Source organism: Zalophus californianus, chromosome 15 (genome assembly GCF_009762305.2).
Source record: "Zalophus californianus isolate mZalCal1 chromosome 15, mZalCal1.pri.v2, whole genome shotgun sequence".
NCBI classification, from domain to species: Eukaryota; Metazoa; Chordata; class Mammalia; order Carnivora; family Otariidae; genus Zalophus; species Zalophus californianus.
In genome coordinates, this window is record NC_045609.1 from 12,230,452 (window position 1) to 12,250,856 (window position 20,405).

At 44.6% G+C, this 20,405-nt stretch overlaps 1 protein-coding gene across 6 annotated transcripts in view; it reads right to left on the reverse strand.

The window, feature by feature from the left end:
* LGALS8 (galectin 8) overlaps positions 1 to 20,405 on the reverse strand; it is a 42,216-nt gene that overhangs the window by 8,378 nt on the left and 13,433 nt on the right. For all 6 annotated transcript variants that reach the window (XM_027596771.2, XM_027596770.2, XM_027596772.2 and 3 more), the window contains exons 2-4: positions 11,000 to 11,147; positions 2,120 to 2,208; positions 972 to 1,182 (exon numbers count right to left, since the gene is read on the reverse strand). In XM_027596771.2, the coding sequence (XP_027452572.1) occupies positions 972 to 1,182; positions 2,120 to 2,208; positions 11,000 to 11,041 (342 nt within the window). In that variant the 5' untranslated portion in view covers positions 11,042 to 11,147. The remainder of the gene's footprint in view (positions 1 to 971; positions 1,183 to 2,119; positions 2,209 to 10,999; positions 11,148 to 20,405) is intronic.

A 20,405-nucleotide genomic window follows, 5' to 3' on the forward strand; every position in this document is an offset into this window, starting at 1 on the left:
AGGCTCTCCCTCAAAGAACGGGCTGCTGTTGTGAGGAGACCATGAAGTCACTCCTGAGAGTCAGGCAGCACACGGCCTGCCGGCAGGAGTCCACTCCACATGGCTCCCTGACCCTCCCTCCCGGGTAGGGGATGTCGGGAAAACACAGGCGATGCAAACCGGTCTCCGACCTCAAGGAGCTTAAAATCCCACTGGCCGGTAAAATCCACAGGAAAAGGCACCACAGAACAGGACCGAGCGTTTTAAAGAATGCTACAGATACAGGTGCTCAGAGCGCCAGGGAGGGGAGGGACGAACGGAGCTCGGGAGATTCAGGGCAAGTGTGTTGGTGGGAGCGCATCCCAGAGGACAGAAAGGACCCGCGCCGGAGACGGGAAGTCTTCACTCTAAGCCGAGCGGATCTCTAGTCTGGGAGGCTCGGGGCTCCTCGGGGCTTGAGGGCAAGTGCGCCCCGAGCCTCTGGGGCCACCTGCTAACCTCACACGTCTGCACTAGTACGTGCAGGGTGTTTACCGCTTGAAGTCAGCAGTGGGATTTACCACACGTAGGACTTCTAGGACCTCCTCTGCATCTAAAATCTCATGCTCCTGAAGAACTTGTGGCAGGACTTAACTCTGACTCCGTATCCAGCTGTTAGTTCCGGATGCCCCCACACTTTGGGCCACGGTGACCACAGCTGACTATCCCATATTTACACGATGCTGTGCCAATTCAGATCTAAGCTCAGCCACGCTAGAAACAGGATCTAGTAAGAAGGTTTGGCTGCCCTCGACCCATATTCTGGATGAAACAGCAGGGCAGACAGAGGTCGTGCCCCACCTCCCATTTAGGTACCGCCCCCCGACCCCTACTTTTGAGCAAAACGATAAAGCCACTCTTTTTCTCTGAACTGAAACAATAGCGGGGTGCAGAGCTGCCCTGGGCGCTTATGGCCATTCATGAGGATTCCACCTACATTCTCTAAAACCTACCTGGAATTTGTCTTTCAACACCATCATCACAATTTCAAAAGATTTTTCTTTTTTGAAAGGCACGTCGTAGGTGATCTCTTCCCATCCCCATTTTTCATTTTTCAGAGTATTGCACACGATGCAGTTGGACCACTTGAAACGCGGGTTGAAATGAAAGGCTACGTCAGCGCGCGGCTTCACGCTGCTCCCACACTGCAGATCCACCTGGAACCTGCGAGAGCAAGGATCGAGGGGCCGCGTGGGCACTTGGAAGGAGGCTGCAGGGGAAGGCCCAGCAAGCACGAAACTCCAGCCTCAGTGACCCATGACTGATCCTCTGTTCCTTCACCCACGTGGCCTGAATACCTTCTTACAGAATCTTCCTTTCCTTCTTCAGTGCAGAGCCCTGAGCTGTGGCTGGGGCCCCATCCGTGCAGAATAAGAGCCAGAATTTTCCAGCCTCCCTGGCAGGCAGGCATCCTGGAGAGACTGCCGAGGTGGAAGTGTTCAGGGAAGGCTCCTGAATGGCCCGAAGTCAGCCAGCATCTGCCTTCTTTTGTCCACCCCCCTCCCCTGCCCACTCCTCCCAAACCCCACAGGCACCCACCCAGACACCCAAAACATGGTGTGAGGGCTGGATTTCTAGCTGCCACGAGCCCTGAGGAAGAGGACCTCACCCTAGGGATAGCAGAACTGTGAGCCGGGAGAGGCCTGCTTCTCTAGGTTCTATGGAGTTGCCTGGAAACGTGTGGGATGTCTTCTTCAGACTTGACTTCCACCGCTGTTATCCGGGCATCAGCCACACACAGCTGGCCCAGCTCGAAGTCAGACAGCCTCGCCCACAGTTTGTACCCAAAGCAAGCGTCACACAACTTGCCCGGGACGGATCTTAAGCGATGCTGTGGGAATGTTATGCTGTAACTAGACCTTGTCCCTGAGGTCTGACCACAATTCCCATCATGAACCAGATCTCTAATCCTTTATATTCAAACCACTCACTGTAATTAAACACCGAAGTGACCTTTATTTCGGTCATTTACTCCCGTCTCCTTGGTACCTGCGCCGGGGCTGCTGATGAAAGCAAAACCAGGCCTCAAAGTACCAAAACGGTCTCCCCACAAAAAGACAGTTCAGTCGTGTTCCTGTTTCATCTAACATGATGGCTTTACCTGTCCGAATCACAGGGCACATGCCCACGTATTACAATCAACGTTCCAGGCTCCAGCTCCCCAGGAATGGTCCCAACATAGGGGATTACCTAGGAAAAAATAATTTTAACAAGTGGATGTTTACATAAAACAGACTACATTTCGAAAGGCTACATGTAAATCTGCTCGGAATCTAGCATTTTTCCAAGTCACTATTCAAACAGGATAGTGACAGTGTCTAAAACCTCTTTGAGTTCTTTACAGAGAGACACAGCTGAAAGTTCATAGACTTTTTTATTTGGCTGGGGATTTTGTGAAATAAAACGTCTACTTAATAGGATAATTCTGATAATAGAAAAAAAAACTTGCTGGAAGTCCTGTCCCCCTCCCCCTCCCTTTCCCCTAAAGTTCCACTGATGATCCCAACACGGGACCGAGACCATGCAAGGCCCCAAGCCTGTGTTGAGGGAGGCAGTGACACTCGCTCACTGCCTGCGGAGGGGGCTCCGAACACAGCCCCTCCTCCACACCTGGGATCCGAGTGTCTCATCTTCCCTGCCAGGCTTCCAGACCACAGCCCAGGCCTCCAGACCCTTGCCGGGAATCAGAACCGCATGATCTCAGGGGTGATTCTGGGTGCCTGTGGTCTCTCAAGAGACAGGACCCACCTGGCCTGGCCTGGTCCAGTCTGCAGCGTTAGGTTCCAACACAGTATCCAGGTCTCAGCCTGCCCCCCTCATCACCTGGAACCCAGCCTTTCTGTCCGGGGCTGGACACACTATCAGATCTTGTCACTTTCCCGGAGGTGACTCCACCATCCTCCCCACCCCCTGGCTGCACCTCCTGCATCACAACCATTGCCCCTTCCACTCGGGGGCATCTGAGCAAGCCAGGCGGGCCAGATGCCATCATGCTTTACACCAAGCTCACCCCAGTTAGGACATAAATGCTAAAATCTATCCAAGGTAGCTCTGATTGTCAAGAAATAAGACCTAAAATGAGAGGGCATATAAAAGTAGTTGTAGATTGGCCATTCCTAAGCTGAAAATCTTAGCACAAGCACCATCTCCTCCATGGAGCCTTTTTCAGACCCCGTGGGCTAAGGGACACTGCGCCTCTCCAAGGACCCCTCATAGCACGAGACACGGCCTAGATCGTAAACTGCGCAGGGCAGGCCTAGGTCGGCACCTTTACACGCCCCCAGCTGAGGTCAGGAGCCGGTCAGTGGTTGCACGGTGAAGGAGTGAGTTCTCACCAGCCCAGAAACTGGGTTCTAGCAAACCGCACATACCCAGACCAGCAGCAGCTGAGTAGCGGCTCAACAACACGTCTTGCTGCCTTAACCAGTGAGCCAAGCCATGACCGAGAATAGCAGAAAAGGACGGAAGCCCGCTGTTACCTGGTGTCACCTCGTGTCACCTGGTGTCAGGACAGCTGCTGAGAGCAAGGTGGGTGGGAGGAGCAGAGCCCATCCCACCAGAAAACACCACGTCAGAGTGGCGACAGCCCCATGCCAAAGCAGCTGGGTGTTGGGTGGAGAGGATATGGAAGGAATTACGCGTCCACACGGATCTTCTGGGCCACAGCCGATTCCAGGAAGAGCCAGCAGGACCCTCCGCCGGGGAAATCTCTTAATCGACTGAATAGTCTTTGTAACTTCAAATTTTATATACATTCCAATTATATTTATGCGGAATATTTAATGATGCAAAAATGTTAGGGATAAAAATATTAGTGAGAAAAGAGCCTGCAGAACTAGACACAGTATGATCTTACCTAAGTTAATGATAAACATTAAAAAAAGAAAACACTGTAATGAAATAAACCAAAAATGTTAATAATAGTTTTCTTGAGGAATGGGATCTTAATTCTCTTCATGTATTTTTATATTTTCCAGCTCTCTACAATAAGCATTTATATTTTCACAACCACAAGTTTTTATTATATATTTAACTTTAGGGTTGGAAAGAGCTTTCTGAGACCCAATAATCTACCCGTCACTGCCAATAAGTTCTTCACAATGGTTAATAAGTCATTCCAGTCTGAGAAACAACAGTGCTGAACACTTTTGCCATTTGATCTTTTAGTTGTCTGGATTAACACTTCCTACTTAGGAAAGTTCCCTCCATGGCATCAGTCATACTCAAGTGATTTGGATCATGTGAGTGACACGAAATGCCCTGTAGCTTTTTTTTTTTTTTTAAGATTTTATTTATTTATTTGACAGAGACACAGCGAGAGCAGGAACACAAGCAGGGGCAGAGGCAGAGGGAGAAGCAGGCTTCCCACCGAGCAGGAAGCCCGATGCGGGGCTCGATCCCAGGACCCTGGGATCATGACCTGAGCCACCCAGGCGCCCCCTGCAGCCCACTCCTTGAACTCATGACTATTTGCTCCCGTGAAAAGGGAGGAGGACGCCGTTTTGTAGGTGAATGTCAAGCTTTGAAGTTTCACGAATAATTTATGTAAAAAAAATTAAAGCACAGTTCTGATCACACTGGGGACAACACTATAAGCTTAAGCCATACTTGGGTTTAGCGTTACCTGCCGGAACATCCTAGCTGACTCACACTGCTCTGCCTGCTTTAGGATTACTTCTGCAATGTCCCCTACCCACAAAGGTCTCTCCTCCGTGGACTCTGCAGCTAAAAGTATGCGCGTCCTGTCCGGGAGGAGCCTGTAAAGCAGCTGGGAAGAAGTCCGATCCCCGTGGAAATGGGATACTCGGGCTGTTCAGAATCACAATCTTCTTCCATATCTAGAAGATCCTCACTCAGCCTCATCTTGACCACAGGGAAGGGGAAGGGCATAGGACGAAACTCGGCCACTCGGGCCCCCCAGACCTTCCAGACAGGAAGTGAGAACCAGCAACAAGAAGCCGGGATCCCTGAGTGGTGGCTCTGCCGGCAGGCAGCAGCTGTCCCCGGGGTGGGAGGCAGGGCTGGCCCGGGTGGGGTTGCCGGTGCACAGGGACCCTTTTGGTGGGAAGAGTCGTACAGCACGGCTCTGGGTGTCGTCTGTGATTCTGTAGTTGCCAAGTGTGGTTCTTCAGTCCTGCTAGAGAGTCTGAGAACTACTGAGTATCACTGAATAAATCCCTCTTCTGCTTAGACTGGCCTCTGGACTTCCAACGACAGACCATAAGTTCAACATCTTCAAATACAGGGCACCAGGTCGGTGCTTCAGAAGAATGTATAGAATTCCAAGTTGCCCAAAGAACGTTGATAAGGAGCGTGGTGTGAGCTGGGCGGTTGGGAGGGGCAAGACCGTTCTGATAGAGATGTCCGTTTACAAAAGCAGAGAGGCAGGAAAAGCCGAAAAAGATCCGGCAGACAGTGAGCAGGAAGGGGGCAGTTCAAGACGGCGGGGGAGAGTGTACAATGAGATCCTGAAGGCGGGGCTTGGGGGCCACGGTCCAGCGGGGTACAGAACGCTGGAGCGCAGCGGATTCGCTGGGAGCCGGACACAAGGACACAAGCCAGGCGATGGGGGTAGGCCCTGGGGGACGCGGGGAGGAAGACAGACACAGGACCGCTTCAAAGGAAACGATCTATAGGGGCCACCGTCTAAAATGGTGAAACCGGGGAGGAAACGGATTTCAGGAGGAAGAGGAGTTTAGTTTTGAACACGTCTTGTGTGACGGGTTGGGAGAACATACACCGAAAGGAGTGGGGGATCCAGGGCCACACGGTCAGTGAGTGCTCCCAGTCAGAGCAGAGAGGATTATTAAAGGGATCGAGGCAGATAAGCTGAGAGAAAGGACAAGGCAGGGGCAAAGGTTTGGAAAATGGTTTGGAAAATGCGGGAGTACGCAGGAGAGAGTTCACAAAGCAGATGGGACTGCTAGCCCTGCAAGGCCCCCTGACGAGGCTGGCCCTTGGCTGGGGTCTAGGAACTTGGATCTGGGGAGAGCACCCACCACCCAGACGGCCAGGGGTGGTCTCCTGTACCTAAACTGTGCAAGCCATGTAGCGTATGCTAAAGCCCGCCTTCCTCTCGGGAGTCCGGCACGGCGGTACGTGTTAGCGCAGTCCACGTGCCCAGCTCCCGAGCGAATCCCCAGGCAGGGACTCTTGGGAGCTTCCCTGGGGGGGCTGCGTTTCGCACGCACTGTCACAGCTTGCCGCTGGGGGATTTCAGTACATCCTGGGGGAGACCACCGGGGGACGACCCGCGGAACCTGGCACCTGGATTCCCCTGAACTTTGCCCCCTTCTGCCTTTCCCTTAGTGACGTTGCTCTGTATCGTTTCACTGTAATAAACCACGGCCGTGAGGAGGACTATGTGCCAGTGAATCATCACACCTGGGTGTGTGTGTGTTGGGGACCTCGATTCGGGGGGGTGGGGAGAGAAGGATCGGTCAGCTGGACACCCCCAGGAGGTCAGTCTCAATATGGCAAGACTGTCAAAATCCTTAACATGGAAAAATAAGGAAGATTTAAAAAAAGATAATGAAGTGGGTATCATGCTCTTTGACCCAGTGATTCCTTTTATAGACTGACCCTATAAAATTCGGGCACACATGCATAAGGATGCGCATACCAGGCTGTACCCCAGGGCGCTGGGTCCCATCACAAAAGGAAACAGTCCTTTCATGGGAACTGGCTGAATAAGTGACGGTATCTCCATCCGAGGGACCAGTCACGCGGCCCTGATGATAAGCAAGGAAATCCCAAGTGTGCTGAGAGCTCCAAAACGTGTTCAGTGGGGAGAGCAGCACCCTGGGCAGTGTCTATGCAGGCACCGTTGGAGATACCGTGGGGTGGGCTTCCGGGCCACTTCCATAAAGTGAAGACAGCAAAAAAGCTGTTCAGATACACTCCGGGGTTTCCCAGAGCATAAAGATGTTTACATGACACGGAAGTCTATTAAGTGCGCAATGGCATTATACCTAAAAGAAAAAAAGGTACTTTCCTTAATTGAAAAATATTGCTACAAAATGCCAACCATTGTCTGAGCTTTCAGCAGGTTGTAATCCCCGATCACTGTAACTGATTTAATAATGAAAACGTGTGAAATGTTCCAAGGATTTCCAAATTGTGACACAGACTTGAAGAGAGCAAATGCTGTTGGGAAAATGGTGCTGACGGACTTGCTTGTCGAGGGAAGCACCATAAAACGAGGTCTGTAGTGTGGTACACACGTGTGGTACACACGTGTGAAGAAACAGGACCAATAACACACAGCACACACACTCTTGGCTATTCATGTGTATTCTTGGGAAGGGTTTACAGAAACTGGTAAATAGGGTTGCCTTCAGGGAGGGGAACCGAGCACCAGGGCAGAAGGAAAATTTATGGGTTCGTGTAACCCTTAAATACGGTTTTAATTTTTAAAAATGATTTACACATACTATGTTTAGATTTTTAAAATAATAATAAAAAAGGCAAAGCCACTGGGTTTGACATAAGTGAAATTAAGTTTGGAACACAGATTATCTTCCAACGATCTGGGGCTTGGCGGCGTGGGAGGAGGCAAAGTTAAACCGCAGAAAGACACGGAAAGGAATGGAAGCCCGCAAAAGGGAAGCTGATTCAGGGAGGAAGACGTAACTGTAGATACGAACTCCGGAGTCTTGAAGCAAGGGCATCTGAGAGCCTCAGAGAAAAGGCCAGAACTGCTCACATGCTGTGTACGTACGCAACAGGTCGAGCGGTGATCAGTAAAGACACAAGATGACGAGAAGGACATGACTAGTAAAGACAAAAAGGAAATTAAGAAAGAGTAACACAAAACAAAACAAAACATCAGAGGGCAGAGCTGTGGTGAGCAAACCAAGACAGCAGAACGGACGCGTTCTCAGGACGGCGGCGAGCAAGGCGAGAGAGAACAGGAAGACACGAGGCCAGACGGGACCTCGGAGGTTAAGAAAGATTTTACTGTCTTGTGCTTTAAGATTAAGTGGTAAGGCGGAAAGGGGGGTCCTCAGAATACTAAGGAGAAAGGGATGAAGGTGGAAGTGAGGTTCCCAAGGAGACTGGAGGATGTTCTGGCGCCAGGTGGAATGAATGTTAACAACCAATTTGATTCATTGCTAAGTAACTGCTTAACCAGCTAACACTCAGTCACATGTTAAGAACTGTATAAACAACAGTCAGTGAAATAAATCAGGTATGAAAAAGCACACAGGACAGTTACAGAGTGTACTTTATTTTTTTCCAAGAAGACTTAATATGGATAGAATTTGCTGCCAGTGTGGATGGAAACTTTCGAAACATTAAGGAATAAAAATTAAAAGGCGGTAGTTCTGTGTCTTCATAATGCTTCATAAAGCTTACAGTAAAAAGCCAGTAAACACATGCGTGTCCACACTGCTTAAGCTCTTCTCCATTTGCAGCTAGCTGCCCTTTCAGTGTTCAAAACACAATGGGGAAAAAACAGAGGCCGCAAATAACTTAGATATTTTAGGTATTAAATTAGATATTAAATTAGATACTAAATTAGATATTAAATCGATTAGGATATTGTATAAGCTAGACTTAAAAAGAACTATTTTCTTGCGTTAGTTATTTTGTTAGTGATCAGTTCAAAAAACTGAAGAAGAGCTTAGCAGTGTGAGCACTTGGTGCTATGAATATTTATTTAAGAAGTTAAATTTAAAGACGGAGCACAATGTCATGTTTTTAAAAGATTTATTTATTTTAGGGAGAGAGAGATTGAGAGACAGAAGGGGGGCAGAGGGAAAGAGAGTATCCCAGGCAGACTCCCCGCTGAGCACGGAGCCCGGCTCAGGCCTCGATCTCATGACCCTGAGATCACAACCTGAGCCAAAATCAAGGGTAGGACACTTAACCGACTGAGCCACCCAGGCACCCCAGCAAAATGTCGTTTTTGCTATGCGGTTCAATCTTGCTACCTCTACCCTTTTCTGCTTGTGAAAACGGACTATAAAACTGAAAAACTGAAAAGAAAAAAAAAAGGCTATTTGCCAGAAATATTTACTTTGGAAGAAGATGTCACCATAAATTATCCTCAGAACAGCAGTGAGGCCACGTGGGCGCCCTGGCTGCATTCCTGCCCTACAGCACCACTACGTCTCCTGGCCCTTCGGCAGGAAATGAACATCAGTGCACTCTTGTTTTGACCCTGTAGCTGAATGTGCTAATCCCAGAAATTACAGGAATCATCAGCATGATGCACAGCAATTTTAATCTAAAAAAATCACTTTCTAAATCACATTCAGGTAAGGCACCTTTGTGCACGAAGGGCAGAACTGAGGAGGGTCACCTGACCATCCCTTCCGCCTCCTGGCAGGAGCCGGGGCTGTACTTCAGACACCCTTGTGGAGAGCCTTCTTTTTTTTAATCTTTGCAGAAAGTCCATCTACAACCTTGAGATGTTGTTGCTGTTGTTTTTTAAGTAGGCTCTACACCCAGCATGGAATCCAATGTGGGGCTTCAACTCATGATCCTGAGATCAATACCTGAGCTGAGATCAAGAATCGGACACTTAACTGACTGAGCCACCTGGGCGTCCCCAACCTTGAGATCTTTTTAACTGTAAGGTATAGAAAATCATTTTGAATGTCCCACTGACTTCAAACTCAATCTTCCTTTTTATTTTTTTTTAAAGATTTTATTTATTTATTTGAGAGAGAGAGAGAATGAGAGATAGAAAGCATGAGAGGGAAGAGGGTCAGAGGGAGAAGCAGACTCCCTGCTGAGCAGGAAGCCTGATGTGGGACTCGATCCTGGGACTCCAGGATCATGACGTGAGCCGAAGGCAGTCGCTTAACCAACTGAGCCACCCAGGCGCCCTCAATCTTCCTTTTTAAAGGAAGCCTACTATTGAAGGCTATTTCTTCTAAAATGGAATTTGCTGGGGCTCCTGGGTGGTTCAGTTGTTGAGCAACTGCCTTCGGCTCAGGTCATGATCCCAGGGTCCTGGGATCGAGCCCCGCATCGGGCTCCCTGCTCAGCGGGAAGCCTGCTTCTCCCTCTCCCACTCCCCCTGCTTATGCTCCCTCTCTCGCTGTCTCTGTCAATTAAATAAATAAAATCTTTTAAAATAACTAACTAAATAAAATGGAATCTGCTTGATGTGGTGGTTGTCCCTCACTCTGCATAATGCCATCAAAACCTGGATGAAAAAGAGTTACAACTAGAAAGTAAGTAACAAAAAAGGGACCACGAACACAAATGAAACTGGCTTAGGGCCCTACTTCAAGGACTTGCACCCTCTCTCTCTTGCCCACGAGTCTCTTGGGGTGGGGGGCGAGCGGTTACAAAAAAAAAACAGCAACTCTACCTCAGACCTAAATTCAGGATTCAGCTTCGGATATGTGGAAACCAGACGTTTCTGAAGATTCTTATCACCACATCAAACTAAAACAAGTTCATTACTTCCCAGGACGTACACTGAAAGTTCCAGCAATTGCAGTCATTGGGGCTTTTGGACCAAGAGACCCTAATTCTTCTCTTTTTCCATCTTGCCCCTAGCTTTTGACCTTTTCCCCACTCAAGTATGAAGCAGTACTTGAAAGCGGGAAAAGCTGAGGGGAAAACACACATTTACTTCTCATGAACAGGGTCTAATCAAGAAAGCAAATTAAAAAATTTTAGAGCAACAAATCCATTTTCCTTTGAAAATTATGTCTTGTGATTATCTTCCCAGCACCGCCAAAGTTGGCTTCCCCCCACCGTACCCCCACGTTCTCCACTCAGAACTCATTCTCACCACCCTGTATTGTCACTGTGACTTCGTCCTCCACTAGACTGAGCTCCAAGGGCTGTACCTGTTTTTCCGTCAGCAACCACCACAGTCCCTATCACAGGATGGGTACTTTCCATACGTTTACTGATTTTAATCATCTCTCCTCCCCAGCAATGGATAATGACTATCCAATTGGATTTGCTTTAAATCCTGCCACAGATAAAAAGTGATTTTATAGAAGTCAGTTACCGGGTTATAGATGATATTCTGCAGGTTTGTTAAGGACAACATCACTCTTTTCCACCTTGTCGTTGACTGAGGCCTCTCTTCTACGTATGATGTAGATTTTAAGCAAGTTTCATTTAAAGGTTCCCAGATTGAAACTGATGCTCTTGCCCTGTGTAAAATTAAAACAGAGGGAAAGAAAAATTAGCATGCATCATTTTTCTTCATAACTGTTTCTAACTTAAATTACAAATTATTTTACTTATATTTACCAAATAATAGGATGCTATTACAATCAAAGATCTGACCCCAATTATTTCTTTTTTTAATTTATTTTATTATGTTAATCACCATACATTACATCATTAGTTTTGGATGTAGTGTTCCATGATTCATTGTTTGTGTATAACACCCAGTGCTCCACGCAGAACGTGCCCTCTTTAATACCCATCACCAGGCTAACCCATCCCCCCACCCCCCCTCCCCTCTAGAACCCTCAGTTTGTTTCTCAGAGTCCATAGTCTCTCATGGTTCGTCTCCCCCTCCAACTGCCCCCCCCCTTCATTTTTCCCTTCCTACTTTTTTTTTAAACATATATTGTATTATCTGTTTCAGAGGTACAGATCTGTGATTCAACAGTCTTGCACACTTCACAGCGCTCACCATAGCACATACCCTCCCCAATGTCTATCACCCAGCCACCCCATCCCTCCCACCCCCCACCACTCCAGCAACCCTCAGTTTGTTTCCTGAGATTAAGAATTCCTCATATCAGTGAAGTCATATGATACATGTCTTTCTCTGATTGACTTATTTCACTCAGCATAACACCCTCCGGTTCCATCCACGTTGTTGCAAATGGCAAGATTTCGGTTTTTCTACGACTGCATGATATTCCATTGTATATACATTGTATATATATATACCACAGCTTCTTTATCCATTTATCTGTCGATGGACATCTTGGCTCTTTCCACAGTTTGGCTATTGTGGACATTGCTGCTATAAACATCGGGGTGCATGTACCCCTTCAGATCACTACATTTGTATCTTTGGGGTAAATACCCAGTAGTGCAATTGCTGTGACCCCAAATCTTTCATTGTGTACTTGTACACTAGATAATTTTAGATTATCAGTGCAGGAAATAGTGACAAAGTATACATTAGTAGAGAAGAGGGTTCAAAATGGCCACAAAGGAAGATTCAGAGCTCACCTCCTCCCACGGACACAACAAATCTACAACTACATACGGAATTCCTCCTTTTAAAGGGGGACCTAGAAACTGGATGAACAGAACCTCCACAACAAGACACAGCACTGAGACAGACAGAAGGGTCAGAAATACAGTCTCACTAATGGAAAACCATACCCAGGCATGGTCTTGCGCAGTCCAGACAGATCTCAAAGGTATGGAAATTTTTCCAGAGTGAGCGATTCAAGCTCACATCAGGCCTTATATCCTGCACAGATGAGACAGTCCCCAAAACAGCTGGCTTTCAGAACCACCAGGGAATCACCCATAAAACTATAGAACCGTAGGGAAAGGAAAACCCATTCTTAAAGGGCCCGCGTGCAGACTCACTCAACCCAGAAACCAGCACAAACATACCAGACGAAAAGCACAGGGACTACAGGTGGAGGAGACCTCCTATTAAACTTGGAGCATCTGCTCAGAGAAGCAGGGGACTGCTGGGTCTCTCTCTGGAGACGCAGACACTGGCGGCAACTGTTTTTGCTGACTCATTCCATCATGCTGATCTGCCCTCCAGACTGCTAATGCCAGGGGTTGCACACTGCTGAGAGCCCCACACGGCCTTGTGCCTCTGCGTGGCCTTGCAGACAACCAGACAACCTGAAGCAGCTGTGGCTGGCGTGACAGCCAGCTGGGCCGGAGGACAGCCCTTCCCACCAGCACACCTGTAGTCCAAGCGCTGCCACAACAGGAGGGCGCATGTACCCCATGCAGGGGAGAGCCCTGCAGCAACAGTCTATGGTGGCCAAGGGGGGTTGTGTTTCTGTGCCCCAAGGGACTTCTACCTAAAGCCGCTCCTTCAAGACCAGGAGACAGCAAACTACCTAATACAGAGAAACACACACACAGAGTTAGGCAAAATGAGGAGATGGAAAAATATGTTCCAAACAAAAGAACAACAACAAAGAATAAACAACAACAACAAAAACAGAAAGAAAAACAAACAGAAAAGGACAAGACAAAACTTCAGAAAAAGAACAAATAAGCAATCTACCCAATAAACAATTCAAAGTAATGGTCAAAAAGACACTTCCTGACCTAGGGAGAAGAAATGAGTGAACACATTGAGAACTTCAACAAACAGAAAATATAAGAAAGTACCAATCACAGTCGAAGAATACAATAACAGAAATGAAAAATACACTAGAGGGAATAAACAGCAGATTAGATACAGAAAAATGGATCAGAGGTCTGGAAGACAGGGTAGTGACATCCAAAATGAACAGCAAAAAAAAAAAAAAAAAAAAAGAATTTTAAGTACAAGATAGTTTAGGGGGCTCTAGGAAAACATAAGGTGTACTAACATTCACATTATAGGGGTCCCAGAAAAAGGAGAGAGAGAGAAGGAGGCAAAAAACTTTTTAAAGAAATAATAGCTGAAAAATTCCCAAACCTGTGGAAGGGAACAGACATCCAGGTCCAAGAAGCACAGACAGTCCCCCCGCAAAATGAACCCAGATAAGTCCACGTGAAGTCATGTTACAATTAAAGGTTAAAATAAAGTGAGAATCTTAAAAGCAGCAAGAGAAAAAAAAAAAAAGGAACCCCCATGAGATTATCAGCTGATTTTTTAGGCCAGAAGGGAGAAACACAATATATTTAAAATGCTGAAAGGAAAAAACTCACAACCAAGAATACTTTACCCAGCAAGGTCATCATTCAGAATTGAAGGAGAGGTAAAGAGTTTCCCAGAAAAGCAAAAGCTAAGGGATTTACTTCCTCACCACTAAACTGGTTTTACAAGAAATATTAAAGGACTTCTTTAAGCAGAAAGCACCATAAGTAGAAATAAGACATGTATTTTAAAAATCTCACTGGTAAAAGCAAACACATACTACAGGTAGTGGATCAACAGAGAAATGTAGGATGAAGGTTAAAAGAAAAAGTAGTAAAATCAACTCTATCTACAATAATTAGTCAAGGGACGCACAAAATAAAAGGATGTAAGACATGATGTTAAAAAAACACAGAACGAGAGTAAAGATGTAGTGCTTTTACAACATGCTCCAACGTATGCAACCACCAACTTAAAACAGACTGCTATATACATAGGTTATATATAAACCTTGTGGTAACCACAAACTAAAAGCCTATAATAGGTAAACACATAAAAGAGAAAGGAATCCAAACATCACATGAAAGTCATAAAATCACAAGAGAATTACAAAATTAACCAGAAAACCATTAACAAAATGGCAGTACATACATACTTATCAATAATTACTTTAATGTAAATGGACTAAATGCTCATTAAAAGACTTAGGATGGCTGAGTGGATTTCAAAAAACACAACAAAAAAAATCCCAAAACGACAAGGTGGAGGATTGCTGGGAAGATGGTGGAGTAGGAGGACCCTCAGCCCACCTTTTTGCATAGATACAATTAGATAATACCCATAATCAGTGTAAAAAAGCAGAAAACTCGAAGGCAGAACAAACTCCACAACTAAATGTAGAGAAAAGACCACATATAAGAGGGTAAGAAGGGTGGAAACACAGTGAGGAACTAAACCAACTATGAACCTGTCCACGGGAGGGAAGAACCCGCAGGCACGGAGAAGGCAAACGGACTATCACACTGAGAAGATCGCACGGGGAAGATGAATTCCCTTAACATTTGGCTTTGAAAGCCAGAGGGGCTGAATTTTGTGAGTTTATACAACCAGTGGGACTTAAAGCCTGGAATTCTAAAAATCAGTGGGCCCAACTGTGGAAGAGCCCAGAGGACGAGAAGAAGCTCAGTCCTCACCCTTAAAGAAAGAGCTCAACAAACAGCCTAGAGAGATACAGAATAGAAGCAACAATTTGAAAAATGCCTGGGGTCCATGGGAGGGAGATTTATTTACTTATCTCAGAGTATGTCCTGAAGGGGCAGGATCACTGGGGTACTCCTCCAGGAATAAAGAAACTGGCCAGCACCATTTCCCACCCCTACCTTCCCCACAGCATAAACACACAGCCCACCTGCGGGAACCAGTGCTGTGTTGACTTTCACTACCTAACTTGCTTCCATCGCTCCCCACTCCCTGGGCTTAAGGAATGTGCCCCTTTTAGCCAGGCGTGCTTCAGTTCACTTCAGGACCTCTCCTGTAGAAAACCAGCAGTGTGCAAACCTTGCTAACACTGTTGCCCCACTGCAACACCCCTAGCCCTCATGTTGCAGATCTACACCCTCCAATACACTCTTGGATGGAGCCCATTCAAATCCGGGCCACAAGCCTGGCAGTGTGCAAGTAGCCCTGACGGGGGCCAGCACGACTCCAAATGACTACTGCCCCAGGGCAAGGGGAATATAACCACACACAGCAGTCTGACTGCTGACCCAGCAGAGCACTGGAGGCAGACATCTACTCTGACGGCACGTGCCACCCACCAACTAAAGCTTCGCAGGGAACAACACAGACAGAGCACCCTGAAGTTCAGAGCTACTACAGCTCTGGCAAATGCCTGGTCTGACTCAACCCAAGCCCACGGCAGCCCAAGACTGGTCCACTAACACCACAAGGACCAAACATTGCCCACAAGAGACAAAGAGAGCCATTGAGGATGAGTGGACTGAAGTCAAAAGTGGCTCAGCCACCACAGGACCACAGCAGTGTGCATGCAACACACATAGTAGACACCCCTGAAGCACCAGTTTCCAGTGAACAGGGGACACTGCACTGCAGAACACTACAGGAACTCCTCCTCATAAAGCTACAACTTTCAAGAACAGGAGACATAAGTGACTTTCCTATCACGGAGAAACAGACCCAGAGAGTTAGACAAAATGAGGAGACAGAGGAATATGTCCCAAATGAAGGAAAAGGACAAAACCACAGCAAGAGACCTAAGCAAAATGGGGATGGACTTGAGAAAAAAGTGGAGGATATCAGTGAGACCCTAAACAGAGATAAAGAAGAACCAGTCAAAGATGGACAACACAACAAATGAAATAAAAAATACACTAATGGAAAAAACAGCAGGGTACCAAAGCAGAAGAATGAATCAGTGACCTGGAGGACAGAGTAATGAAAAGTAATCAAGCTGACCAGTTGAGAGAAAAAAATAAAACAATGCTTAATGAGAACAGATTCGGGGAACTCAGTGACTCCATCAAGCATAACATTTGCATTACAGAAATCTTAGAAGGAGAAGAGACAAAATACGGGGCAGAAAATTTTTTTGAAGAAATAGCTGAAATCTTCCCAACGAAATCTTCTGGGCAACGAAACAGACATCCAGATCTAGAAGACACAGAGATTCCCCCAAGAAAATCAACCAAAGTGGTCCACGCCACGACACGTCGTAATTAAAATGGCACAAAAGTAGTGATAATGAGAGCATTTTAAAAGCAGCAAGAGAGAGCGAACTCCACGAGTCTACCAGCTGATTTTGCAGCAAAAACCATGCAGGCCAGAAGGGAGTAGCATGATATACTCAAAGCGCTGAAAGGAAAAAATCTGCAGCCAATGATACTCTATCAAGCAAGGCTATCATTCAGAATAGAAGGAGAGGTAAGAGTTTCCTAGATAAACAAAAGCTAGAAGAGTTCATGACCACTAAACCAACCCTGCCAGAAATGTTAAAAGGGACTATTTGAATGGAAAGGAAAAGCCATGAGTAAGAGCAACAAGTAGGAAGCACAAAAGCAGTAAAAATAAGTATACCTGTAAAAATCACTCAGGCCATGCATAAAAGAATGTAAAGTATGATACCATATACCTAAAAATGTGGGGAGAGAGAAGTGAAGAATAGGCTTAAACTTAAGCAATCATCAACTTAATGCAGACTCCTTTATATGTAAAATGTCACATACAAACCTATTAGTAACCACAAATCAAAAACCAGTAACAGATATGAAAAAATAAGAGAGAAAGAAATCCAAGTAAATCACTAAAGAAAGCACACTTACCAGCAGAGAAGGGAGCAATGGAAGAATGGAATACAGAAGAACTCTTAAAGACAACCACAAAATAAGTAGCAAAATGGCAATAAATACATACCTGTCAGTAACTACTTGGAATATAAATGGACTAAATGCTCTAATTAAAAGACACAGGGTGAGGGGTGCCTGGGTGGCTCAGTTGGTTGAGTGTCCGACTCTTGGTTTCAGTTTGGGTCGTGATCTCAGGGTCCTGGGATGAAGCCCGGCATCAGGCTCCACTCAGCATAGAGTCTGCTTGTCCCTCTCCCTTCCCCTCTGCTCCTCCCCGTGCTTGCACATGCTCATGCTTTCTCTCTCTCTCATAAATAAATGAATAAAATCTTTAAATCTTCAAAAAAAATCTAAGATCTTTAAAAAATAATACATTAAAACAAATTTAAAAAATAAAAGACATAGAGTGACAGAGTGGATTAAAAATAAAACAAATCAAACAAACAAACAAACAAAAAAACACGACCAGGGGTGCCTGGGTGGCTCAGTTGATTAAGCAGCTGACTTTGGATCGGGTCATGATCTTGGGGTACCGGGATTAAGCCCACGTCTGACTCCCTCTCCCTTTGCTTGTGCTTGCTCTCTCAGATAAATAAATAAAATCTTTAAACACACACACACCCACCCACCCATACACACACACACACACACACACACACACACACACACACACACACACAAGACCCATCTATATGCTGCCTACAAAAGACTCATCGCAGAACTGTAGACACATGCAGGCTCAAAGTGGGGAAATGGAGAAACATCTATCATGTAAATGGATGTCAAAAGAAAACCATTGGCCAATATAGACTTTAACACAAAGACTGTAACAAGAGTCAAAGAAGGATACTATATAATCATAGAGGGAACAATCCAACAAGAAAATATAACAATCATAAATATTTATGCACTGAACATGGGAGCACCCAATACATAAATGGTTAATAACAAAGGAACTAATCAACAGTAATACAATAATAGTAGGGGACTTTAACACCCCACTAATATCAATGGACAGATCATCCACACAGAAAAACAAGAAGGAAACAGTGGCTTTGAATGACACACTGGACCAAATGGATTTAACAGACATAATCAGAACCTTCCATCCTGAAACAGCAGAATATACATTCTTTTCAAGAGTACACAGAACATTCTCCACAACAGATCATATATTAGGCCGCAAAACAAGTATCTATGAATTCAAAAATATCAAAATCACACCATGCTATGAAACTTTAGAAATCAACCACAAGAAAAAATGTGGTAAGAGCCAAATACATGGAGATTAAATAACATGCTACTAAACAATGAATGGGTCAACCAAAAAATCAAAGAGGAAATAAAAAAATACATGGAGATAAATGAAAATGAAAACACAACAGTCCAAAATCTTTGGGATGGGGCAAAAGCAGTTCTAAGAGGGAAGTTCACAGCAATACAGGCTTACCTCAAGAAGAAAAATAAAAAACTAAACAATCTAACCTTACCTCAAGGAATTAGAAAAACAAACAAACAAACAAAACCAGCAGAAGGAAGCAATAAATATTACAGTAGAAATCAATATAGAAACTAAAAGAAAAAAAGATCGGTGAAACCAGAAGCTCTTTCTTGGAAAAGATCAACAAAATTGATAAACCTTTATCCAGGCTCATCAAATAAATAAATAAATAATAGGACTAAAAAAATCAGAAATGAAAGAGGAGAAAGAACTGACACCACAGAAATACAAAAAATTATTAAGAGATTATGAAAAATTATATGCCAACAAATTGGACAACCTAAAAGAAATGGCTTAATCCTAGAAACATATAACCTACCAAAATTGAAGCAGGAAGAAACAGAAAATTTGAATAGACTGATTACTAGCGATAAAATTTAATCAGAAATAAAAAAACACCCAACAAACAAAAATCCAGGACCAGATGGCTTTGCAAGCAAATTCTACCAAACATTTAAAGAAGAGTTAATACCTATTCTCAAACTACTCCAAAAAATAGAAAAGGAAGGAAAACACTTCCAAATTCATTCTATGAGGCTTGCATTATCCTGATATCAACACCAGATAAATATACCACAAAAAGAGAGAACTACAGGCCAATATCGCTGATGAACATAGATGCAAAAATCCTCAACAGAGTATTAGCAAATCGAACCCAACAATACATTAAAAATATCATTCACCCCTGTCAAGTGGAACTTATTCTTGGATGCAAGAGTGGTTCAATATTCCCAAATCAATAAATGTGATACACCACATCAACAAGAGAAAGGATAGGAACCATATAATCATTTTAATAGAGGCAGAAAAAGTATCTGACAAAGTACAACATCTATTCATGATTAAAAACCCTCAACAAAGTAGGGTTAGAGGGAACATATCTCAACATAATAAAGGCCATATATGAAAAACTCACAGCTAATATCATCCTAAATGGGAGAAACTGAGAACTTTCCCCCTAAGGTCAGGAATAAGACAAGAATGTCCACTCTCACCACTTTTATTCAACAAGTACTAGAAGTACTAGCCACAACAATCAGACAAGAAAAAAGAATAACAGGGATCCAAATTTGTTAGGAAGAAGTAAAACTGTCACTATTGCAGATGACATGATACTCTATATAGAAAACCCTAAAGACCCCACCAAAAAAACTACTAGAACTGATAAAGCAATTCAGTAAAGTCACAGGATACAAAAACAATGTACAGAAATCCACTGCATTTCAATATACTGATAATGAAGCAGCAAAAAGAGAAATTAAGAAAACTCCTATTTACAACTGCACCCAAAATAGTAAAATACCTAGGATTAAACTTAACCAAGGAGGTGAAAAACTTGTACTCTGAAAACTATAAAACACTGATGAAAAACATTGAAGATGACAAAAACAAATGGAAAAACATTCCATGTTCATAGATTACAAGAACGAATATTGTTAAAATGTCCATACTACCCAAAGCAATCTACACATTTAATGCAATCCCTATCAAAATACCAACAGCATTTTTTTTTCACAGAACTGCAACAAATAATCCTAAACTTTGTAAGAAACCATAAATTACCCCAAATAGCCAAAGCAAACTTGAAAAAGAAAAAACAAAGCTAGAGGTATCACAATTCCAGATTTCAAGTTATATTACAAAGCTGTAGTAATTAAAACAGTATGATACAAAAATAGACACATAGATCAATGGAACAGAATAGAAAGCAAAGAAATAAACCCACAATGTTATGGTCAATTAATCTGACAAACGAGGG